This window comes from Argopecten irradians, chromosome 15 (genome assembly GCF_041381155.1).
Source record: "Argopecten irradians isolate NY chromosome 15, Ai_NY, whole genome shotgun sequence".
Lineage (NCBI taxonomy): Eukaryota > Metazoa > Mollusca > Bivalvia > Pectinida > Pectinidae > Argopecten > Argopecten irradians.
This window is the reverse complement of record NC_091148.1, coordinates 597424-624830: the sequence shown is the minus strand read 5'-3', so window position 1 is coordinate 624830 and position 27407 is coordinate 597424. Positions and strand designations below refer to the sequence as shown.

At 37.8% G+C, this 27407-nt stretch overlaps 1 protein-coding gene across 1 annotated transcript; it reads left to right on the top strand.

Annotated features, from left to right (window-relative positions):
* The first annotated feature begins 1901 nt into the window (after window positions 1-1901).
* LOC138309425 (solute carrier organic anion transporter family member 4A1-like) lies at window positions 1902-27407 on the top strand. Its single transcript, XM_069250609.1, has 12 exons — window positions 1902-2093; window positions 18712-19047; window positions 19763-19877; window positions 21048-21150; window positions 21804-21925; window positions 22532-22699; window positions 23243-23332; window positions 23758-23965; window positions 24641-24797; window positions 25594-25757; window positions 26339-26403; window positions 26883-27407. The coding sequence occupies exons 1-12, from the start codon at window positions 1926-1928 to the stop codon at window positions 27266-27268; spliced, it is 2082 nt and encodes a 693-aa protein (XP_069106710.1). The 5' UTR covers window positions 1902-1925; the 3' UTR covers window positions 27269-27407.

Sequence of the window (27407 nt, the reverse complement as noted above, 5' to 3'; positions counted from 1 at the left end):
GTCTGGTATTTTCACCTATATATCTGCTCAAAAGAAATCCTGTCTGATCTTTATCAATTATTTTATCTAAAACTGTCCTAATTATGTTTGCTATAGTACCTGAAGCTATGTTATATACTACATTTAGAAGTGTAATATGTCTCCAATTTTTTGTAAAATGCCTTTGGAATACATGAAATAATGCCTCGTCGTTGTGAGATAGATAAAATACCATTCGTATAACCTAAATTTATAGAAAGAACTACAAAATTACCTAAGGATTTCCAGAAACATTTAAAGAACTCTACTGAGAAACAATCAATCCCTGGAGATTTGTTATTTTTCATATTTTTCAGTGTTTTACCAGCCTCTTCTAGCGTGGTATGACCTTCTAAATTTTCAGAATCATGTTCATTGATCTTATTTATATTTTAAGGATCTAAGAGCTCATTTAAATTTATATCTGCATCATTAGAATCATACAATTTTTTCATAAAATTTCTTAACTTCCTCCAAGACATCAGCCTGCTTAGTAATTACGTTACCATTATCTAATTGTAATCTAAGTATAATTTTAGAAGTAAAATTCCCATTTTCTTAATTTAAAAAGTAACTTGTAGGTTTTTCGACCTCTTCTAACCACTTAGCACGCGACATTACTATACTTCCTTTAATCTTTTGTTCTCTAATTGCCTGTAGTTCACTTTTATTTTTATTCTAACTCAACCATGTCTATATCATTTGTTTCTTCTATATCCTGTATAGATTTTCTGAGATTTTATTCCCTAATATTTTGTTGCTTTTTCCTGAAAGATGAATATGACATAGTTTTACCTCTAATTTGCATAAGCTGTGTTTCTAAAAATAATTGATCATCTATTATAAACTCAATCCCCGAATCAGAAATGTTATCTATAATATTTAAGTTATAGACAGGAAGAAAATATTGTAATTTCGTCTCCCTAATGCATGTTTTTACTATATTCAGATACTCTTGTTCCTGTAATAGACTATTATTAAATTTCCAAACCCCCTGTCTGGAATTAATTCATTAAGTTTTACCGTAGTCTTCTTAAATGGAATATTTTGACACTTCGCACGTTTATTTGGAGGCATATGATTAAATTACAGTCTAAAGCTAGGTGTTTAGGCTCAATATGACAGTCTATCAGAAGCTTCTATTCTAGCAGGTTAGTACTATGTACTAAGTAGGATTCTAGTTAAATTTCGGCCCTATACCTCCAAATTGACAGTATGTAATATATAAGTATACATGTAGTGCTAAATGGGACTGGGTGATCTTCTCCCGCTGTAGGAAGGCTAACTATGAAAGTCAGGTTATGTTGATCTGATAAGTTGTACAGCGTATTAGGTCTTCATTAGGGACTTCGTCAGCCCTTCAGTTGTAAATTCCGTGATTCATTCATTCATCTACTTCATAATAATAAATTGTTGAGCGTTACCTAAAACATTACTGTGTTGTCGTTTCACTGATCTGTAGCCAGCACTCGAACTCGAGACAGAAACACAGAGTCAGCGAACCTAAAAGAATCACAATACGAGGTCGTATACATTTGGGCTTGAACACCCAAAACTTTTACACATTTAATTAGATTTTGTACGGATTGAGACATCTGGCCACTGTTGATCGACCCAGTTCAAGTCCTTTGCACTTTATAGATGGAATATATATAGCCAGATATACCAGAGAAAAGTTGGGTCACGATATCATGAGTTTATTAGAAGATTTAAAATGTTTATAAATAGAGTTTTTTTGTTATCTTACTCAGTACGGCATTAACATTAGCATCCGTGACTTCGACGTTACGGTTGATTAACCGTGTTATATACAAAAATATATGAACCGTAAAACCCAAACCCGGAGATTATGCGTATGTGTAAAAAGGCGCGGTTTAATGATCACTGAGTTTCATTTAGTTTAAAAAATGTGCGCCGTACATGTAGATGGTAAAGGTGAATCCCGGGGGGATACGGGCACCAAGGAGCCCGAGAGTGCCCCCTGTGGGTGGGGGTTTATAACCCCGTTAGTATGTCAAAGGTTTAGGACCCCACGGTGGCTGCTGTTTGTGTTGTGTTGTACATGTTTTATACAGGTGAGTCTAAAAATATGTAACGTACAATGTACTCTGTTATATAGGAGAAAGGTAAACCTTGTGACGTCATGTTGTATAGCGTTCATTCTGACTGAAGGTATGTGTACACGGGGAGCGGTATTATGTAACGGGGAGAAGTCGTCGGAAGCCGGTCAGGGCAAGATATTTGATATAGTAACATGTAGAGTTTACGTTGCAAGACAAAATCACAACGCTAAATTTGACCTATGATTTCTCTAGTTATTCAGTCAATGCTAAATTTAACCTATGATTTCTCCAGTTATTCAGATAATGCTAAATTTAACCTATAATTTCTCCAGTTATTCAGTCAATGCTAAATTTAACCTATGATTTCTTTAGTTATTCAGTCAATGCTTAATTTGACCTATGATTTCTCTAGTCATTCAGTCAAAGCTAAAGTTAATCTATAATTTCTCCAGTTATTCAGTCAATGCTAAATTTAACCTATAGTTTATCTAGTTATTCAGTCAATGCTAAATTTAACCTACGATTTCCCTAGTTAATTCAATAAATGCTAAATTTAACAACTTATTTCTCTAGTTAATTCAGTTAATGCTAAATTTAACCACTTATTTCTCTAGTTAATTCAGTCAATGCTAAATTTAACCTACGATTTCTCTAATTAATTCAGTTAATGCTAAATTTAACCTATAATTTCTCCAGTTATTCATTCAATGCTAAATTTAACCTATAATTTCTCCAGTTATTCAGAAAATGCTATATTTAACCTATGATTTCTCCAGTTATTCAGTAAATACTAAATTTAACCTATGTTTTTTCCGAGTAAGTAAGTAAATGCTAAATTTAACCTATGATTTCTCCAGTATTCAGTAAATACTAAATTTAACTTAGGACTTTTTCAGTTAGTAATTAAAATACTAAATTTAACCTAGGACTTTTCCAGTTAGTAATTAAAATACTAAATTTAACCTATGATTTCTCCAGTTAATCATTTAATGCAAAATTTAACCTATGATTTTTTCCAGTTAGTAAGTAAATGCTAAATTTAACCTATAATTTCTCCAGTTAATTGTTCTATTATAGATAGATAGCTGTTGAAATGTAATATTTTAAAGATGCTCCACCCAGCGACAGAGCATAAACGATACTTGTCATTTGAACAATAACTGATGCTTAATTGTTTACATATGTGTCTAATTAACACAAAAATACATGTTAAATAATTAAATTATGCACAATCAGTACTTAATTGTAAATAGGGGATAGTGCCGTATATGTTTTTCAAGACGCAATAATTAAGTAGCAAATAGTTGTATGGTGTCAAGACAAAGGGACCCATGTGGACAGCTGTAACGTATATTATGTAGGTCGGTGTTTGTCTCCGGGCACTCTGGCTTAATTTTCTCCACTCATTAAATGATAGGTTATGTATATGGTTATATATACTCGAACCAAATCTTATTTTGCAATACGTAATATACATCAACAGTATGAAACATTCTGTTTATTTATGTTAACGATGCCGTGAAGATGTTTTATTTTTTTTCATCAAACACAGGAGCAGACGAATTAGCATTTTTCTGCAGTTAAAACGCCATTTACAATATAACATTTCCACATCGAAAAGTTTCAGCTTCTTTATTAACTTCAAGATAAAAATGTTAAAAATGACTAATTCATTAATTAAAACGTCCAAAGCCCTCTATGGAATGAAATTCTGATGGCGCACACACCAAAATCAAATAAATCATATATTTTTTGTATTAATTGGGCTCACATGCGGTGAACATAAATCAACACCAATTATTATCAAATAATAGATACTCTGTCGGCGGTGGCATCTTTAATTCATAATACAACCTTTATGAAAATTCTAAAATGAATTCTAATGCAATTAGTTAAACCTCTTATTGACAGGGCTGCTCTTTTATATTCAAATGTCGTATTAGCTGCAAATATCGTAAAATAGTTTGTCTGTCGATGTTTTAGATAAAACTGTTCACTAAATGGTATTTTCCTATTTCATACAGTTTTTTCATTGACTGAATTTACTATTTTAATTGCAACGTGTATGTCACAAGTCTTCTTTCATCAAGTTGGTTAAATATTTAAGATACAATCTACCTTTGAATAAATAACATGTATTTATATAAGTTGAATCGTGCAGAACTGTTTCCCTTGTATATCCGGAATTAGTCATATCCGGGTCGATTGACCATAGCGGGCTACCCCAGGTTAGTGTGAATTCCTTGACGGTCATTCAACCGCGTTAGTTATTCGTTCCGGTATGACTAAAGAAATGAAATAATAAGAAAGCAGGTCAGGTAAGCAAATGTACTCTGTTTATGAGCTGGGTAATTCCTTTCCGATTTACCTAATCCTCGGCTGGCGTAGCAAATAGGTCTCAAATGTCCATCCTGCTCTTGATAAAGAACAGCTCCTAGTCCCTGGGTACTCGCATCCGTGTGCAGCTCAAACGGCCGGCTGTAATTAGCATAACCAAGGACAGGTGGGTTGCACAGTGCATCCTTCAGACTCTGAAATGCAGTAGCCTGTTCAGACGTCCACATCCATTTAACGGTACCCACATCGGACTTCACTCTACCCTTTTTCTTCTTATCTCTTGTTGGTGGCAATAAGTTGATTAAAGGCCGCGCAATCTTTGAAAATCCTTTACGAACTTTCTGTAATATCCCGCGAACCCTAAAAACTGACGTAATTCCTCAGGATTAGTTGGTGTCGGCCAATCTCGTACCTTCTCAATCTTCTTTGGGTCAGCCTCAATTCCATCAGGTGTAACAATATGTCCCACGTAGGCAACTCTGTTCATGAAGAACTGACATTTCTTAGATGCAAGTTTCAATCCGTTGTCTCGTAATCTCTGAAAAACCTTTCCTAACCTCTCCAAATGCTCATCATAGGTCCTTGAGAAGATAATTAAATCATCAAGATATATCAAACAAATGGCAAGGTGTAGGTCTCCCATACATCGTTCCATTAAGCGCTGAAACGTCGCAGGAGCATTTGTAAGTCCAAATGGCATCCTTGTAAACTCGTAAAATCCTAATGGGCCAACAGAAAACGCAGTACGCTCCTTGTGTTCATCCTCAAGCTCGATCTGATGATAACCCGATTTTAAATCCAACACGGTAAAGTAATGCGATCCAGCTAAACAATCCAGAATATCCTCCACTCGTGGTAAAGCATATGAATCCCGTATGGTTCTCTGATTCAACTGACGGAAATCTACACACATTCTCAATGATCCGTCTTTCTTTCTTACCAAAACAACGTTCGAAGACCAAGGACTGTGTGATGGCTTAATGACTCCTGCAGATAGCAATTGTTGAAGATGAGTCTTGACTTCATCGTACATAGAAGGCGGTATCCTCCTGTGACGTTGTTTAAAAGCAACTGCATCCGTCAAATCGATTCGATGTTTCACGAGACCAGTACATCCAAGATCAGTGTCCCCATGTGAGAATATATCCTCGTAGTCCTTAATGAGTTTCTTTCCAATACGCAACTCATCTTCGGTAACAGCTGAATTTGAAAAGTCTATCTTGTCCATAAACGACTGAAGTATTCCCATCTCGTCATCAGATTTAGGCAACTCTTGTACAACCACCGGCTGTATTTCACACAAAACGGCCTTAGGAGGAATTACAAATGTCCTTGTGGTTAAATTTGAAAGCTGGATATCTAGCGGTTGTGTGTTATCACAATCGTAGGAGAATACAGTAGGCGTAACGTCTATATCCTTCGACAGTTTAGAACGTTCCGTAGGCTGAATGATAGCGCAAGTAGTCGGATAAGCACTTCGCTGATCTATGTATCCCTTTAGAGTAACCGTAGAATTGGGCTTCAAAATACAATCCATGTTTCCTGCATTCTTAACAAGACCAATGCTGTTACGATTCCTCGCTAAATCCCGGTCCCTCAACGTCATACAACGAAACGCTAAAAACCATGGCGTATCCAACCCCTTCTGTAGATACTTCGGTCCTTTCTTCCTTCGACAATCTCCTAATAATACATCCAAAACATTTGTCCCGAACAAAACTGGTACCTTCGAGTTATAATTGCTGTTAGGAACAACCAACAATAAACAGCTCTGCTCAGCTGATCCAGGTAATCCTTCAAACTTGACATTCGTCTCAATCAATCCCGAATACGGCAACTGTTGTCCATCTGCACACTCAATAGCAAGTAGTTCACCAACAGACTGTAATTCCAGATGACTCAAATGGCTTTCATAAAATCGTTGACTCACCGTAGACACCGTCGCGCCTGTATCCAGTAAAGCTCTGGTTCCAGTGCCATCTACTGTGACATCTACCTCATTAGCATTGCCAATCATCCGTGCACCAGTAGTCCTCTTCCGTCCGTCCGGACCTTGTATTCGGAAATCTATGAGCGGTCCGTCTTCATAGACTCCTTCCCTTTTACCGAACTCCGCGAGTGATCCAATATTACTCGGCATCGCGCTCTAATATGTCCCGGCTGCCTGCATCTCCAGCAGATAACATCAGGTTTCTTTCCTAATGACTCATCATCCCCATCAGACTTATCCTGAGATGGCCTAGAATGGTAAACAGATCCTTTTCCATAATTGTTTGAATTCCCTCTATTCCGGTTACGATGATCTCGGCTGTTCTTCCAAGATACCGCGCCTCCGTCAGACATCTGTTTCTCTAACCTCTGAATAGCGGCAGACAACTGGTTTACCATAGATTTCAAGTCATCCTTCTCATCCTTCGTCTCTCCTTCAACCACAGAATGAACAGTAGCTGTCGCCATCGCAGATTTACCACCATCTCTTGACCTCTCCATAGACCTGACTGCAATGCACAATTCCTCAAAGTCAGAAATAGAATCATGTTTGTGGCCGGTTATGTCTCTCAACTCCTGTCTCAATCCTGACCAGAACTTGTTGTGTAACCTCTTATTACGCTCTGCGGGTCCTATAGCAGCATCAGCCCTCAGCAACAAGTCCTCAAGCCTACAAGCCCACTCTGTCACGGTCTCTTTAGGTTGTTGATGCGCTGCATAGAAGTTCTCCAGCAAAGTCTCCTGATCATCAACAATACCATACAAGCTTCTCAATTTGGCGATCAGCTGGGCTGGCGTCGCATGAGCTCCAAGTCTCATAGCTACCTTAGCTGCAGTTCCCTTCAACGACCTCCGAATCGACTGTCCAATGATATCCTGAGACTTACCCGTATCGATGAGACATTGTACCTCATACTTCCATAAATCAAACGAAGCCTCGCCTTTCCCATCATCTCCGGAGAATATAGGTATCTTATAGAACCTCGTGTCCAAAGTAGAAGAGCTAGTACTTTGAGTATTACTTACCCCATGACCACGTAACGATGGGTCCGCAGTATCCACTCCTCCAGTATTGCTGAGAAAATCCATCATCTGACTCCTCAAAGTAAGTAAACTTTCACCCTTGGGCCTAGCACCAAGCTGAGAAAATAACTTCGTCGCCTCCGCAACAGGATCGCTATCCTCGGGTGGAGGTATCGCTTCCGCCTGAGCGAGTTTCTCTTTTGAATCCGACATAACAAAGCAAGGGTTACAACATAAACAAAATAATAAAATGCTAAAGCAAACAAACACCAGTATCATCTACGTGTCCTTACCAAACACGGAACAAGTATTCTACTCTTGTCCTCATAGATGTAAACACTTACTGAATATATCCAGCCAAGTCAGCAACATCCAAAGCAACTAAAAAAAAACATATATACACGATCGCGCGCAGTCAATATATATGCAACACGCGTACGAGACCGAAGCGTCAATCCAAAATAGCAAAAATAGCACCTAACGCACACTCATATACTCAACATAAATGCAGAAAGATTCACTCCGTACATATAACATAGAACACACCAACATTGACCCAGTAAGTTCCCACAAAAGAAAAAAAAAAATTATAAATTCCACTGAAAAAAAAAACAACAACAAACTATCCTACATGCTAACTCCTAAGTGTAAAAAAAAAATAAACTAGCGAAAAGCGGCAGAGAAAAAAAAACAAGTACACCTATGGCACAAATGGTCCGAAAAGATTAAAATAAAAAAAACTAAGTTTAGAAGCAAACAATCCTAACAAATGTTAAAGTAAAAAAAAATGCGGCAAAAAGAAAAAAAAACAAATATCAGAGACGAGTGATTTTTAGCAAAGTACACAGCGACAACCAAAATATAAATGTACCAACAAAACAAAAGTATCTAAACTTCAATGCAAAAAAAAAATAATTAATTCGCTCGCAAACAAAACCAAGTAATTGTAGCAAACAAAAATCTAAATTAAATAAGTATCCAATAAACTCGTGTAACAGCAAAAAAAATAATCAATTACTCCATACTAATATACTATCGTGAAAATAAACAAGATTCTGAAAGCAAGTATTTTTTATATCTAAAAAAAAAATGTCAAAAAGTTACCGGAACTAATATGCCACAAGTACAGAATAACCGGAAGTACATAAACAGGAAGTTCACAACCGGAAATACAAATTTAGAAAATACACATCTTATGACAACGAACGAAAATAATAAAAATACTGAATCGGTAGTTGAAATCAAGTAAATATTCACAAATTTTAGAACAACGTTATCAAGAGAAAAAAAAAACTTTTGTGAAATACAGAATGTCAATTTACACTTTTTAACTGAAGATCACAGAAGAAGCACAAGATTTATAGCAAGATATATGAAAAGTCAGTGGTACACAAATGTCATTTACCGTGTACGGTCTCCTCCGGATATTCCTTCGTCCAGTTCTTATCCATTCACTTTCAGCTTAGAATTCACTATAGATACGCACATATAGGAAACGTGCCGTACACGCGCACTCGCTGGTCAAGGTCATCTGTAGGTCGTTCAAACGTAGACGCGTGTCTTTCCGATACACAAACATACACAATGGAAATCCATTCATTCATTCACCAGGTGAATCGTCGATAGGTATACACAGGTGACTTTACCTGTCGAGCCTTCAAGGTCGCTATTCTACTTGGTAGGAATCACAACGTATCCCGTCATGCGTGTCGACTGGCAGTACACAAAGGTCATCAATCCAACGATACATGGGCGCCAATGTAGTAGCTATGGTTTCAAGGAAGACACCAATGCTGTTGTCGGGTTCACTTCATTTATTCATTAAAATAATACCCTGTAACATGAATTACATCATATTACCATTTAATATACAGTTATCTATATACATACAATTATACGGCTATACTCATATGTTCAATATTACTTTACATGTTCTAACGGATAGTTAACCAGTTCGTTATCAGAACATATATAATAGCAATTAACAACATCTATATGTATAGATGGCAACTATTACATAACTATAGCATATATAAAAATACCCACCTCTTCAGTGTGAAGAGGGTTTCACCGGACCGTCGTCCGACGAGCTCAAACCACTCGTTTTATACTGTTGAAATAATAAAACAATACAATTAATTAAAACAATACGAATACCATCGAAATCACTCTCCGTCTGAATAATTATGCCCGATATTAAAATTTATCGAAATTCCAAAAATGATAAGTTACTTTTAAATAAACGATTACCATAATCAAATATATTAAATAGATATTATATTATATTATGATAATAATATTTAAACTACATACAGGTACTTACAATTATGTATTGGGCTAATTTCCTATGAGTCTGCAATCAGTTCATCTACTAGAGATCGATGTTGCCTCTTGGTCATCCAAACCCCAAGTGACCAATACCCCAGATAAACTACCCAACATTCACTCGACGTAGACAATAGACTAATACCATATAAGGACACAAATATGATTGACATACACATTACGTCACATTCACATAACTCATCGCTCTCACTTACACGTGCCTTTTCCGCGCGCGCGCCAACGATCTTGTCGCATTGCGTATCCGCGACCCGCGACTATCGCTACACGGACCATACGCGAACGCGCACTAAAATATAACGTATACAAAATAAAAGTAGTAAAATAACACTACTACATTCTCCCCTCCTTAGATGGAAGCTGTCCCCATCTATATGTCAAGGACAAACTATAAACAAAATAAATGAAATTACAATACGATAAAAGAATATACAACAAAAATCTTAATTTCAGCCACAAAATTCATCCCGTACTCCCCCGCTCGTAAAGAAGATGCCCTCATCTTCCGCAAGGGTTTCCAAAATAACATTACAACATGGTTACAAGTATCCAATGACAAAAGAAAAAAAAAACTAAGTGCTTAAAATTTTTAGCATTGCCTGTTGAGCAGCCGAAGGCATATCCCGAAAGGACGCTGAAGATACCATGTCCACCAGAAATAAAGCCTTCATTTTCCAGTCCGGCACCGTTTCAACAGGTTGCTGTGAACATACAAACTCGCCAGAGGTCATCCAATTAGGCGGTCGTCTGTTCCTTGTCGATCTCCTTGGCACTAGAATCTCCGGTTCAGGCAAATTAACATTTCCCTGTACTGCATCAGCAGCTGCATTCTCCGGTTCAGATTCCGACGTTTCCACATCAACGAAACCAGTGCGAGGTCCAGGAATATGTACCGTGTCATTGCTCGACCGGATACTATCCTGCGTGGGTGGCCGCTGAACATCGGAATTAATATCCATGCCCACAACATCCTCATCGGAACTGTCGCTACTATCGTTCCCGGACAGTGGTTCGACGAGTTCCGCCACAGATTCCTTTCGAAGTGGTTCACGTTCCAGCCTCGACCTCCTTATACGTGGAACTGGTCGAGGTGGAAGTTCAGGAAGTGGTTCCTTATCTATTTCCACAGGTATCGCTCCAATGGGAAGTAGATGGTTCCGATGGAGGGTTTTTGATTTCCCCTTCCCGTCTTCCCTCTGTATTGTGTATACAGGAATGTCTCCATTGGGCTGACTCTTTACGATGTACACGTCAGGTTCCCATCGATCCGCTAGCTTATGTCGTCCCTCAAAGGCCAGTACTTTGACAAGAACTCGGTCCCCGGTTCCAAAACGGCTTCCCTACTACGAAGATCGTAGTCTGCCTTCTGTCGACTCTGCGATTCCCGAGCCTTCTTACTTGCCAAGCTAAACGAATGAGACATCCTGTTCCTTAAATTCTTAATATAATCCGGTAAAGAACGTGAAGTAGGTTCCTCAACAAATCCACACAAAAGATCAACTGGTAAACGCGGTTGTCGTCCGAACATTAGATGGAATGGCGAATATCCAGTAGTCTTGTGCCTTGTGCAGTTATAAGCTAACGTTAGAGATCCTACGTAGCTTTTCCAATCCTTTTTTTGATGAGGCTCCAGTGTTCCCAACATGTCAATAAGGGTCCGATTAAATCGCTCACACATCCCATTCCCACTAGGGTGGTATGGCGTCGTCCTTGATTTGGCGATGTGTAGTGTGTCACATAAGCTCTCGATTACCTTCCCCTCAAAGTTAGCGCCTTGGTCGGAATGTAACCTCCGTGGAATTCCGTAATGCTCAATAAATCCTTGAAGCGCCTCAGCAGTCGCTTTAGCAGACTGGCTACGGGTAGGTATCGCTTTAGCGTACCGCGTGAAGTGATCAGTAATTACCAACACATCCTGGAACCCGCCTTTGGAAACTTCCAATTTCAAGAAATCCATACACACCAAGTCCATGGGCTGGGTGGTGACAATGCTTACCAACGGTGCCTTGACATCAATCTTAGACTTCCTGAAGAGACATCTTTGACATTCCTTTAGCCACTTCTCCACGTCTTTGGTCATGCCAGGCCAAAAAAATCTATCCCGCAGCAATGATAACGTTCTATCGCGTCCTGGGTGGCCCGTATCATTATGTAACGACGTCAACACTTGCTCGCGCATGGAAGCCGGCAGTACAAGTTGGTCTACTTCGCCCTCTTCATCAGACATGTGTCTATACAGCACACCACGTTTCAATTTCCAGCTATCCCAGCATCTCTTAAGGGTGGCGCTCTCTGGAATAGCGGATAACCTCTTTCGTGACGGCTTCAGGTTCTGCCTTATGACTGGCAACCATTCCCCAATGACATCATCATCTGCCTGTAACTTTCTCCATTCACGTGCTGTCATCGTGCGGAAACCATGTTCGTCTTCAACTTCAAATGTATCCAATGCCTCTGCTGACAAACTCAAACATTCTACCAAGGGTCCACTACAGGTAACTGCTCCCTTACACACTGCTTGCACAGACTCTGCCGAAATGCTACATCCCGGAAGTCGTGACAAAGCATCCGCATCGGCATTGTTCCTTCCTGGTCGATACTTTATCTCGAAGTTGTATGCTGATAAAGCGGACAGCCATCTATGCCCCGTCGCGTCAAGCTTAGCCTTAGATAGGACGTAGGTCAAAGGGTTGTTGTCCGTTAAAACTGTAAATTTCTGTCCATATAAATGATCATGAAACTTCTCCGTAATAGCCCATTTCAACGCCAAGAACTCCAGTTTATGAGCTGGGTAATTCCTTTCCGATTTACCTAATCCTCGGCTGGCGTAGCAAATAGGTCTCAAATGTCCATCCTGCTCTTGATAAAGAACAGCTCCTAGTCCCTGGGTACTCGCATCCGTGTGCAGCTCAAACGGCCGGCTGTAATTAGCATAACCAAGGACAGGTGGGTTGCACAGTGCATCCTTCAGACTCTGAAATGCAGTAGCCTGTTCAGACGTCCACATCCATTTAACGGTACCCACATCGGACTTCACTCTACCCTTTTTCTTCTTATCTCTTGTTGGTGGCAATAAGTTGATTAAAGGCCGTGCAATCTTTGCAAAATCCTTTACGAACTTTCTGTAATATCCCGCGAACCCTAAAAACTGACGTAATTCCTCAGGATTAGTTGGTGTCGGCCAATCTCGTACCTTCTCAATCTTCTTTGGGTCAGCCTCAATTCCATCAGGTGTAACAATATGTCCCACGTAGGCAACTCTGTTCATGAAGAACTGACATTTCTTAGATGCAAGTTTCAATCCGTTGTCTCGTAATCTCTGAAAAACCTTTCCTAACCTCTCCAAATGCTCATCATAGGTCCTTGAGAAGATAATTAAATCATCAAGATATATCAAACAAATGGCAAGGTGTAGGTCTCCCATACATCGTTCCATTAAGCGCTGAAAACGTCGCAGGAGCATTTGTAAGTCCAAATGGCATCCTTGTAAACTCGTAAAATCCTAATGGGCCAACAGAAAACGCAGTACGCTCCTTGTGTTCATCCTCAAGCTCGATCTGATGATAACCCGATTTTAAATCCAACACGGTAAAGTAATGCGATCCAGCTAAACAATCCAGAATATCCTCCACTCGTGGTAAAGCATATGAATCCCGTATGGTTCTCTGATTCAACTGACGGAAATCTACACACATTCTCAATGATCCGTCTTTCTTTCTTACCAAAACAACGTTCGAAGACCAAGGACTGTGTGATGGCTTAATGACTCCTGCAGATAGCAATTGTTGAAGATGAGTCTTGACTTCATCGTACATAGAAGGCGGTATCCTCCTGTGACGTTGTTTAAAAGCAACTGCATCCGTCAAATCGATTCGATGTTTCACGAGACCAGTACATCCAAGATCAGTGTCCCCATGTGAGAATATATCCTCGTAGTCCTTAATGAGTTTCTTTCCAATACGCAACTCATCTTCGGTAACAGCTGAATTTGAAAAGTCTATCTTGTCCATAAACGACTGAAGTATTCCCATCTCGTCATCAGATTTAGGCAACTCTTGTACAACCACCGGCTGTATTTCACACAAAACGGCCTTAGGAGGAATTACAAATGTCCTTGTGGTTAAATTTGAAAGCTGGATATCTAGCGGTTGTGTGTTATCACAATCGTAGGAGAATACAGTAGGCGTAACGTCTATATCCTTCGACAGTTTAGAACGTTCCGTAGGCTGAATGATAGCGCAAGTAGTCGGATAAGCACTTCGCTGATCTATGTATCCCTTTAGAGTAACCGTAGAATTGGGCTTCAAAATACAATCCATGTTTCCTGCATTCTTAACAAGACCAATGCTGTTACGATTCCTCGCTAAATCCCGGTCCCTCAACGTCATACAACGAAACGCTAAAAACCATGGCGTATCCAACCCCTTCTGTAGATACTTCGGTCCTTTCTTCCTTCGACAATCTCCTAATAATACATCCAAAACATTTGTCCCGAACAAAACTGGTACCTTCGAGTTATAATTGCTGTTAGGAACAACCAACAATAAACAGCTCTGCTCAGCTGATCCAGGTAATCCTTCAAACTTGACATTCGTCTCAATCAATCCCGAATACGGCAACTGTTGTCCATCTGCACACTCAATAGCAAGTAGTTCACCAACAGACTGTAATTCCAGATGACTCAAATGGCTTTCATAAAATCGTTGACTCACCGTAGACACCGTCGCGCCTGTATCCAGTAAAGCTCTGGTTCCAGTGCCATCTACTGTGACATCTACCTCATTAGCATTGCCAATCATCCGTGCACCAGTAGTCCTCTTCCGTCCGTCCGGACCTTGTATTCGGAAATCTATGAGCGGTCCGTCTTCATAGACTCCTTCCCTTTTACCGAACTCCGCGAGTGATCCAATATTACTCGGCATCGCGCTCTAATATGTCCCGGCTGCCTGCATCTCCAGCAGATAACATCAGGTTTCTTTCCTAATGACTCATCATCCCCATCAGACTTATCCTGAGATGGCCTAGAATGGTAAACAGATCCTTTTCCATAATTGTTTGAATTCCCTCTATTCCGGTTACGATGATCTCGGCTGTTCTTCCAAGATACCGCGCCTCCGTCAGACATCTGTTTCTCTAACCTCTGAATAGCGGCAGACAACTGGTTTACCATAGATTTCAAGTCATCCTTCTCATCCTTCGTCTCCCCTTCAACAACAGAATGAACAGTAGCTGTCGCCATCGCAGATTTACCACCATCTCTTGACCTCTCCATAGACCTGACTGCAATGCACAATTCCTCAAAGTCAGAAATAGAATCATGTTTGTGGCCGGTTATGTCTCTCAACTCCTGTCTCAATCCTGACCAGAACTTGTTGTGTAACCTCTTATTACGCTCTGCGGGTCCTATAGCAGCATCAGCCCTCAGCAACAAGTCCTCAAGCCTACAAGCCCACTCTGTCACGGTCTCTTTAGGTTGTTGATGCGCTGCATAGAAGTTCTCCAGCAAAGTCTCCTGATCATCAACAATACCATACAAGCTTCTCAATTTGGCGATCAGCTTGGCTGGCGTCGCATGAGCTCCAAGTCTCATAGCTACCTTAGCTGCAGTTCCCTTCAACGACCTCCGAATCGACTGTCCAATGATATCCTGAGACTTACCCGTATCGATGAGACATTGTACCTCATACTTCCATAAATCAAACGAAGCCTCGCCTTTCCCATCATCTCCGGAGAATATAGGTATCTTATAGAACCTCGTGTCCAAAGTAGAAGAGCTAGTACTTTGAGTATTACTTACCCCATGACCACGTAACGATGGGTCCGCAGTATCCACTCCTCCAGTATTGCTGAGAAAATCCATCATCTGACTCCTCAAAGTAAGTAAACTTTCACCCTTGGGCCTAGCACCAAGCTGAGAAAATAACTTCGTCGCCTCCGCAACAGGATCGCTATCCCCGGGTGGAGGTATCGCTTCCGCCTGAGCGAGTTTCTCTTTTGAATCCGACATAACAAAGCAAGGGTTACAACATAAACAAAATAATAAAATGCTAAAGCAAACAAACACCAGTATCATCTACGTGTCCTTACCAAACACGGAACAAGTATTCTACTCTTGTCCTCATAGATGTAAACACTTACTGAATATATCCAGCCAAGTCAGCAACATCCAAAGCAACTAAAAAAAAACATATATACACGATCGCGCGCAGTCAATATATATGCAACACGCGTACGAGACCGAAGCGTCAATCCAAAATAGCAAAAATAGCACCTAACGCACACTCATATACTCAACATAAATGCAGAAAGATTCACTCCGTACATATAACATAGAACACACCAACATTGACCCAGTAAGTTCCCACAAAAGAAAAAAAAAAAAAATTATAAATTCCACTGAAAAAAAAACAACAACAAACTATCCTACATGCTAACTCCTAAGTGTAAAAAAAAATAAACTAGCGAAAAGCGGCAGAGAAAAAAAAACAAGTACACCTATGGCACAAATGGTCCGAAAAGATTAAAATAAAAAAAACTAAGTTTAGAAGCAAACAATCCTAACAAATGTTAAAGTAAAAAAAAAATGCGGCAAAAAGAAAAAAAACAAATATCAGAGACGAGTGATTTTTAGCAAAGTACACAGCGACAACCAAAATATAAATGTACCAACAAAACAAAAGTATCTAAACTTCAATGCAAAAAAAAAAAATAATTAATTCGCTCGCAAACAAAACCAAGTAATTGTAGCAAACAAAAATCTAAATTAAATAAGTATCCAATAAACTCGTGTAACAGCAAAAAAAATAATCAATTACTCCATACTAATATACTATCGTGAAAATAAACAAGATTCTGAAAGCAAGTATTTTTTATATCTAAAAAAAAAAAAATGTCAAAAAGTTACCGGAACTAATATGCCACAAGTACAGAATAACCGGAAGTACATAAACAGGAAGTTCACAACCGGAAATACAAATTTAGAAAATACACATCTTATGACAACGAACGAAAATAATAAAAAATACTGAATCGGTAGTTGAAATCCAGTAAATATTCACAAATTTTAGAACAACGTTATCGAGAAAAAAAAAACTTGTGAAATACAGAATGTCAATTTACACTATTTAACTGAAGATCACAGAAGAAGCACAAGATTCATAGCAAGATATATGAAAAGTCAGTGGTACACAAATGTCATTTACCGTGTACGGTCTCCTCCGGATATTCCTTCGTCCAGTTCTTATCCATTCACTTTCAGCTTAGAATTCACTATAGATACGCACATATAGGAAACGTGCCGTACACGCGCACTCGCTGGTCAAGGTCATCTGTAGGTCGTTCAAACGTAGACGCGTGTCTTTCCGATACACAAACATACACAATGGAAAAATCCATTCATTCATTCACCAGGTGAATCGTCGATAGGTATACACAGGTGACTTTACCTGTCGAGCCTTCAAGGTCGCTATTCTACTTGGTAGGAATCACAACGTATCCCGTCATGCGTGTCGACTGGCAGTACACAAAGGTCATCAATTTGTCCCTACATGGGCGCCAATGTAGTAGCTATGGTTTCAAGGAAGACACCAATGCTGTTGTCGGGTTCACTTCATTTATTCATTAAAATAATACCCTGTAACATGAATTACATCATATTACCATTTAATATACAGTTATCTATATACATACAATTATACGGCTATACTCATATGTTCAATATTACTTTACATGTTCTAACGGATAGTTAACCAGTTCGTTATCAGAACATATATAATAGCAATTAACAACATCTATATGTATAGATGGCAACTACTATATAACTATAGCATATATAAAAATACCCACCTCTTCAGTGTGAAGAGGGTTTCACCGGACCGTCGTCCGACGAGCTCAAACCACTCGTTTTATACTGTTGAAATAATAAAACAATACAATTAATTAAAACAATACGGATACCATCGAAATCACTCTCCGTCTGAATAATTATGCCCGATATTAAAATTTATCGAAATTCCAAAAATGATAAGTTACTTTTAAATAAACGATTACCATAATCAAATATATTAAATAGATATTATATTATATTATGATAATAATATTTAAACTACATACAGGTACTTACAATTATGTATTGGGCTAATTTCCTATGAGTCTGCAATCAGTTCATCTACTAGAGATCGATGTTGCCTCTTGGTCATCCAAACCCCAAGTGACCAATACCCCAGATAAACTACCCAACATTCACTCGACGTAGACAATAGACTAATACCATATAAGGACACAAATATGATTGACATACACATTACGTCACATTCACATAACTCATCGCTCTCACTTACACGTGCCTTTTCCGCGCGCGCGCCAACGATCTTGTCGCATTGCGTATCCGCGACCCGCGACTATCGCTACACGGACCATACGCGAACGCGCACTAAAATATAACGTATACAAAATAAAAGTAGTAAAATAACACTACTACATATCTACATTTAAATGTGTAATATCTTTGCATAAAGTTTACCGAAGTGAAACTTCTACGTTTGCTCTCACCGTCTATCTCGAAGTCGATCGTAAATGTCCTGCTGTCCACTTTTGCATGACGTAAAGCAACATGCAAACCAATTATTATTTTAATTACTGTCAATTTTATCATATTTGCATTCAAACTAATTTGTTTTGAAGTTATTTTAGGAACAATTTAACAAGCAAAAAGAAAAAATCTCAAGAGAAGACCTGTAAAATGTATGTTAAAATGATGCTATCAATGAATTTATTTGTATATACATGTGCGTATACACGAATTGCATATTTTATGGCAGAAATTATACTTAAGAAAAAATGAAATGACAACGGCAGTTATAAAACTGAATATATTGCATAATAATTAAAAAAAATATTCAAATACGAAAAATTTAGTATTATTAATATTTTTCCACAGAACATGGCTATCAGCGGCTTTGTCAACGTTATTCTATCGTCGATTGAGAGGCGATACGACCTGACCAGCTCCGAATCGGGACTAATCGCCAGTTCATACGACATATCTTCGACTATACTACTACTTCCGGTCAGCTACTTCGGGGGTCTGGGTTCGAAGCCACGTTATATTGGGCTCGGAGTCCTCCTGTTCGGACTCTCCTGTATCCTGTTCGCCTCCCCACATTTTATGTCGGGTCAATATGAGTACGGTATAGATGATAGCGGGTTGTGCCTGAACGGAACTACAGCGACGTCAGTATGTGAAGGGCAAACGAATTCACTTTCCAATTATAAGGTAATTTCATAAAAGAATAAAATCCAATCTTGCTTTTGACATTTTTTTATTTGCCTGAAATATATGTCATCACCTAAAGCGGAATAAAAAAGGGACGCCGTTGTTCGTAACGGCGTCTCCGATTGGTTATTTCAACAACGTAAATATGTTTGACAAATTACAATCCCTGAATAATATCCCGGGAGAATCATATCCAAAAATAGACATATTAGTACAACCTTGACCTTGATTACACTATCTGCTCCGCATATAATGTATTTTACCGATATCACTTGTTTATATTTAATTGACTGACACTGACTTAAATTGGCTAAACTTGACCTTAATATTGCATTGGCTGACCTTAACCTTTATTACACTGCCTGTTTCACAGTATAGTATTTTGCATAAATCATTTGTTTATATTACATTGGCTGACCTTGACCTTTATATGACACTGACTGACCACCTTTACAATGCCTGTTTTCCAATACTGTATTTTACAGATATAGGCTGTTTTTATAATCATGACTGACCTTATTGGCTGACATTGACCTTTATATAACACTGGTTTACCTTGACCTTTTCAAGAACACTGGTGTGGCCTTGGTCTCTGTTTTACTTTCTGTTCCCCAACAATATATTTTACATATGCAACCTCTTTCTGACCTTGGCCTTTATAACACTATGTGGCCTTGACCATTATAACATCGTCTAACCTTGACCTATGTTACAGTACATGTTCTACGCCATGATGGTACTGATGGGAGCGGGTACCTCGCCCCTCTATACCCTGGCGACGGCCTTTCTAGAGGAGAGCGTGCCTGTACGTTCCTCGTCCTTTTACTTCGGTAAATATATACTATTTTGGCCATCCTAGATTCTTTAGCATAAACCTACATTTTCTCTAACTACGCCCTAAGATCCCGAAACAGACTTAGGTCTAAAACTGCCTTAATTTTAGACGCCAATCACAAATGGCATTACGTGACGCCATATTTGATTGGCTTAACAGAAACTTAAGTCTAAAATTGTTCCATGTTCCTGGAGCCTGTAGGTGTAGCGAGTTGAAACTATATAGCAGATTTGGTAGCGGTAATATACAACCATATAATAATAATATCAGTTTACTACTGATATATGGAGTCTCAGTATGTGTAAAGTTACCGATATTGACTTGTAAGAACTAGTTGAAGAGAATTCCAAAAACGCAATGAAGGCAATGCTTTCTATGCCGCAATTAAGGATCACTCAATATAGTGATATAACGCCCTGGCATCAGCACTATTTAATTCTGTCTGATTAGTATGTTGTATAACACCACATTGACCCCGGAAAAAAATATGTATGATAAGGGCGCAGCCCTCGGCACGGAGTGCGAAGCACTCCTAAGGTAACGCATACATGAAAATACAAGAAAAAACACAATTCAAATCAAATCAAAATTAAATCCTACACACTGACAGCTTCAGTTTGTGGCCGCCATTGTTTTACCCACTGTATAACAATCCCATCAACGTGAATGCGATGCTTTGAAGTCAGCTCAATATATAATCAAGCAGTACAAACGCTTTTATGATCCGACGAACGTAATTTTCGTCCGATAGAAGCTCAGAGCTATTGCTCTTTATTTGCAAGCGTTCAAGTGACAGACCACCTTCTAATATAATCTTTTGTAGATTTCCTTCTCAAATGGGGGTTTTGGGACAAGGATAGAGTGAGATATATGAATAAAAGATAAACAGAAAATTCGGCTCCGTTATTTCCTTAAATTTAACTTTTTAACATTGCATAACTTATGGTTACTGAAACATCTGGCCCTTTAAGGCCTTGCCTTCGGTCATATTAATTGCTTTTTCATGAAGCTTTGCTTTAAATTGTTAATAATATGTATATAATATGTAAGGATTGACTTCTCTGTTGAAACACCTTGCTACCTGTACATAGTTTATATGAAAATGTTGGTCTTTATACAGAGGTGGTCTTAAGTAGGTTTAATATACATTTTTATACTTTATTAGGAGTGTACTATGGCTGCAGTGTCCTGGGACCCGCTCTTGGCTTCGTTGTTGGGGGCCTTCTATTAGATGTTTACGTAGATTTCGACGTGGTCGATATGAACAGGTAAACCTTAGTGTGTTCTAGGTTGCCTTGGGAGGTGTCGAGTGGTTCAGGTGTTCCGGCCTGTTATTACAAGTCCTCCACCTTGAGGTTGCAAGCTTGAATGCCATATGAGACAATTGCCAAGTACTTGCAACCGGAGTTTTTAGTTCTCCGGTCGTATGACGGTACACTGTGGTCGAATATGTGGCCCTGAAGATGGGTGTCGCTCCCTCGCAATCTTCAAAGGAAATCTTTGCTAGCCCGTGATTGATCAATTATTTTCTCCTGAACTGCCTCCAATTTTACTATGATATAGTCCAGGGGTGGATATAACATGATAGTAACCTTTGGAGTATCGAGGATGTATGAACCATAAAACACAAACAATTCTTTCCCCCAAACAATGTTTGAGTTCTCCAGGGCGGTATTTTAAGGCCATCGGTCCTGTTATTTAATATTTTGAAAAAAAATAAAATAATTTGTCATTGTTAGGCAGGTATGAAATAAACAAAAAGACAATTGATTTTCTGTAAATAAATTGTTGATATAATTCTTCAAGTATGGTTAAATCCATCTTGATGTCGATATTTAAATAAAATTTTAATTCATTGACTTCTGTTTTCAATGTCCATATTTAACTGTTCTTTTTATCATGAAACTTTCCTTGTCTTCAGTGTGACAATCGACTCGACCAGCTCTCTGTTTGTTGGAGCTTGGTGGGCCGGATTTGTAGTTTGTGGATTACTAACTGTCATTGTGAGTTTGTTTATACTCGCATTCCCAGCGACATTACCAAGTAAGTGTGGCTTTAACTATTGCAGCTGTTGGAGAGAAATCTGAGATAAAAATATATTTAATTTCCTCTCAAGTTCTTTTCCCTTTTAAAAGTCAAAAATATCGATTCACAAAACAATCGATAATAATGTCATAGAATTAGACGTAATAGTTAAGCCATGATTACATGGATGTAGTGCTATATCCAAATAATGAAGTCTTAATTTGTTGAAAAACATTTTTTGATCTGCGATAAGTGTACATGTAAGAAACTGGCGATACAGTTAATACATTGTAAGCCTGCCCATTGTACGAGGTGTAGCATTCGTCACATTTTAAATAAACAAATCTGTAAACTAGAATTTACGTGAATTACGTGAGGGAATTGCACGGTAATATTTGGTGAATATATATAATTTTTTTTTTTTTTTTTTTTTTAAATTTCGAGAATAACAACTTTTAAAAGAGCAAAAAAAAATAACGAACCCAAATCGCGATAATAAACATTCGTGAATATATCCACGTTTTACAGTATATGGGGGGTTTTGGCAACTTCATTTTTGTATTAATTAATTTGTGTTTTTGAAAAGGAAATCTTTACAATGTTTTAAACTACATCATTTTACAGATTCAGCGAAATATCTGGCCGAACGGCAGATAGAGGTATACAAAAATAAGGACAAAGATACAGGGGATGTTCCACGAACTTTCAGTGTGTCTAATGTTGGAAAGTCCGTGAAAACATTGATTACAAACCCAACGTACATGTTTCTCTGTCTGGCCTCTGCAACCGACGGTATGTTATTAAACAAATATGCTGGCATTCTCCACCATTCTCATTTCCTAATGAAATATCAAGTCGAGGATGATATTTTCCGTTTAAAAAGGCGTTTTCATTTTCAAAAATACCGGGCGAATGCTATTACTTTGATATCATAAATATGGAGTTTTCCAGGGTGTTGTCCTATGTCCATGTCTTTTTTGTACTTACATTTAATATGCATATCATATCAAATGATTATATGGGCATTTTAACAAACCTATAAAACCTGTAAAATATTAACCTCTCCTTTGGCAATTATGAAATTGTGATTTTATATAAATATTGTATTAACTCGAGTTACGTTCATATCAATTTCTCTTTTAATATTTACATCGGTGGTTTATTTCTCATAAAGATGACTCCTGATATATAACCTTGTATAAAACAACAAAATTATGTCAAACAAAATCCCATACATTGTAGCTCTGTACATTATGCTTTCTAAGCGTTTCTTTTATTTTGCGATGTTCTAAAAATATACATAGTACAGCATCTACAAAATTGTCTCAATTCTAGGTATATTGATTGTTGGTTTGTCAACATTTATTCCAAAGTTCACAGAGATACAATTCGGCATACCATCTTCAAGTGCTGCACTATATGTTGGTAAGTGTAAAATTATGACATAAAACATCTTTGAGGGTATTCCATAATTAATTCATTTACATAATTTGTTTTCCTGAAATGAGTCTTAATTTTTCTAGTCTAGTCAAAGCAACGAATAGACATAGAAATCATAAAGGTATACAATATTATGAAGATGAATGTTCTGTCACGAAATAGTTACGCTTGCTGTTGTTTTAGCTAGTAAGAATTGTAAATTTGTATTTGTGGCATCTTTATCTGATAAGATAACTATACAAAATTTTAAGCCAATAAAAAATCTGGGTACGAACAAATTTGAATAAAAAGCCAGTGAAATTTCTTGAAACAAACATGCTTTTGTCTTGATTAAATTATTCACCCAGTGAGCGTTTTCGTTTTAAATAAGAATGAATTATCAAGCCAATGGAAATCCTTGATATATACAGGTGCTATAGTAGTTCCTGGGGCCACAGGAGGAACCCTGCTGGGCGGATACCTAATCAAGAGGTTCGACTTACGTGTGAAGAGAATCCTTCAGATCGGAATGTGTCTGATGACGGGCAGCCTCGTCTTCGGTCTCGTCTTTATCATGAGTTGTCCCAGCATTCCCTTTGCTGGTGTTAACATACTATACGGAAGTACAGATTTACAAACGTAAGTATGATGTCACCTTTAGGTCTTGGCTTTAGCTGATGGTTTTGTGTGGTTATAAAATGTGCCATTTTTTAAAAAGGCCTCATAGGAGACAAAAAAGATGCTTTAGTTTGTTATTGAAAAGTATCATTCGTTAATAAGATCACGCAGGAGAAAAGGAAAACAAATGTATAACTAAGTCGTCAATTGAAATCCCGAAAAGTGTTTTTATGGAGATGGTCTTAACTACAAACGTCAAATTGTGTCACATTATAGAGCTCTAGGTATAACCAAACTGCCCCGCAAAAACACGAACATAACCGGTTACACATATTTGAAAAGGTTTGATGATTAAGTACTGCAAGATACTGATGTTGTATTTACGATGAAAGGCTTAATTTTTCCATAAAAAAGCAAAATATATTTTAACATGAACGATGTTCATGTAACATCACGAGTTTATACTGTTCCTATAAAACAATTTTATAAACCTCATGCACTGTTGGTGAGTTTTAAAACATCTGTAATAACGGTAAATATACACCCTCATTCCGGTTGTCATTCAAATTATGTAAAGCATATTAGCCTCCAAAAGAGGCGATAATCATATTTCAAACTTACTAAAATTTGATATATCATACAACTACATTTTCACCTCAAATTGACCCAAAGACAAAGTATTGAATTTGTATCCAGGACGACATTCTTTGGAGGATTTAAGAATGACAGCTGTCACTCAGGGTGTGGGTGTAGCCAGGAGGAGTTCAGCCCCGTGTGTGGACGGGACGGACTGACCTATTACTCTCCCTGTTACGCTGGCTGTGAGGCTATGGTCAAGAGCGGAGACAACTTGGTAAGTAATATTCGGCACCGACAAAGTAAAGTACAAATGGTCAAAACCAGATTAATAAAGAGATGTATATATAACTACCTACAATAAAATGCCTACTCATTTTATACATCTTTCACACTTAAAATAAACTTACCTTTATTCAAACTTATGTTCATCCTCGATACCCCAGGGGTTACCATCACGGGCGCTATATTCACCCCTGGACTATCTCATAGTAAACCTTGAGGCAACCGAAGACACAGGTAATTTTATCATTTGATGTACATCAAAGGGATTTTAGAACGGTACACTGTGGGTGACTGTGTTGGTTTGAAGTTGGGCGTCGCTCACTCTGTAATCCTCAGAGGAGGTCTATATAGTCTTATAATTAGTCAATTTGTGTCTCCTAAACTACCTTCAGCTTTACTATGAGAAAGTCCAGGGGTGGATATAACGTCAGTAATAGTAACCCCTGTAGTATCGTGGATGGGGTGGATATTACGTCAGTGATAGTAACCCCTGTAGTATCGTGGATGGGGTGGATATAACGTCAGTAATAGTAACCCCTGTAGTATCGAGGATTGGGTGGATATAGAGACAGTGATAGTAACCCCTGTAGTATCGTGGATGACTTGTGTTATACTTATTTCATAAATATTGTAAACTTATTTACATTTTTTTTAATTCATATGTAAGTACGTATGATATACTTATTTCGTACTTTTTTTATAATTACATGTACATGTATATTTAATTATACATATAATATACATGTTTTTACTTCATGTTATTTATACTTAATTTATACTTATTTCAGCAATATTTCAACTGTAGCTGTGTTGGTAGCGGCGCCACGGACGTTGATGCGACACAACACAAGTGTAAATCCGACTGCAGTTTGGCCTTGTTTCTAGTAGTGTTTTTCGGTATAGTGATACTGACCTTTACCAGCTCTATCCCTCATCTAACGGCCACTATCAGGTAAGATTCAATACAAGAACAATTTATCGGCCATTACTGTAAATCAACTTTCTTTCGTGGCCACTAAATTTCGCAATTTCCGTTTCTAAACACAATCGTGGAGTTAAATTCCACGAATTTAGAATTGAATGGAAATAACTTTGAATTCAATTGTGCAAATTTGAGGAAGACATCAATTCGCTTAGATTAACTTTCGCGAATTTACCTTGATCACGAAATTCGCGAAAATAAATCGCACGCGAAAGAAAATTGATTTACAGCATTAGATAAGATCATAATGATGTTTAATACAAAAATGATTCATCATAACACTAGCCAGCCCATTATTTTATACATTACTTATTCTATTTAATAACGGTATGGTGTCCTGAAATACAAACGCTGAGAATGTCTAAAAACAACCGTTTTCTAAAATTATTACTGAGCATTACACATTAATAATTTATTTAATTTGATGGAGTTTAGTTTGGTATTAGGTATTATAATCTAACGTAAGTTTAAGAGTGAGATCATGATAAGTAATTAAAATAGTAACATAAAATTAACATAACCATTTTTTATTTCACTTATTTATTTCTAAGGTGTGTTCCACCAAAGGAGCGTGCATTCGCACTAGGAGTAGAGTTGTGTATCACGAAAGCTCTCGGTAAGTGTTAAAGCTCAGATATGTGAAACAATCGGAGAGAGGTTTTTGTATTATCTTAACTATTCAAAGCCGATACCATTTGATCCTACATTTTTCTATTGGTAAATATAGAAAAATACTTTTTTTACAAAGTAAATATATTAAACAGTAAGTAAGTAAGTGTTAAGGAAATGAAGAAATATACTGTTTGACAAATAAATAAATAATGATAATAATATTTTGCTGTTTTCAATGATAATAATGATAATACAAACGACGAGAAAAAATCTATTTGTTTGCTCAAAGTGGTAACAACAGCAATTTACAAGGGACAAGTTCGACCCAATTCAACATGTGTATAAATATCACATGGCTATAACGACAACTATTTCTATGCCCTTTGACTGGTCTTTATAGATATATTTCACTGTAATGCCATTTCTGGCTTCTTTCCTCTTCAATAGAAATATTTAAATGATGTCTTATTTCACTAATTTCAGGGTATATCCCGGGCCCAATTTTGTTTGGCTGGCTGATAGACCTTTCCTGTGAAGTATGGAACACGAAATGTGGGGAGGAAGGGAACTGTTTCTTCTACGACAACAAGAAGATGAGTAACGGGTTTCTAGTGATAATACTCGTGGGGAAGGCCGTCACACTAGTGTGGTCTATACTAGCCTATCTGTTTTATATCAGAAAACAGAAAAATCAAACAGATAAACAGGGAGACGACGATAAATATGCAAGTGAATTGTCATCAAAAGACACTGGGATTTCAGTTATAGCCGAATACGAAGTACCAGCAGAGAAAGAAACAGATTCTAAAGATATTCCTTCTGACAATAAAACAGACAACGGAATAAAAACGGACAAACAAAACCAGTAAAAAACGAGTTAACCCAAAAAGAGTCATTACTTACGGACTTGTAAGAAGAAATGCATTCTGCAGGATTTCTTCGATGGTGCGGTTTAGTGAAATAGCTTTGTAATATTATTTTGCAATTTCAATTTATAGACATGTTGAA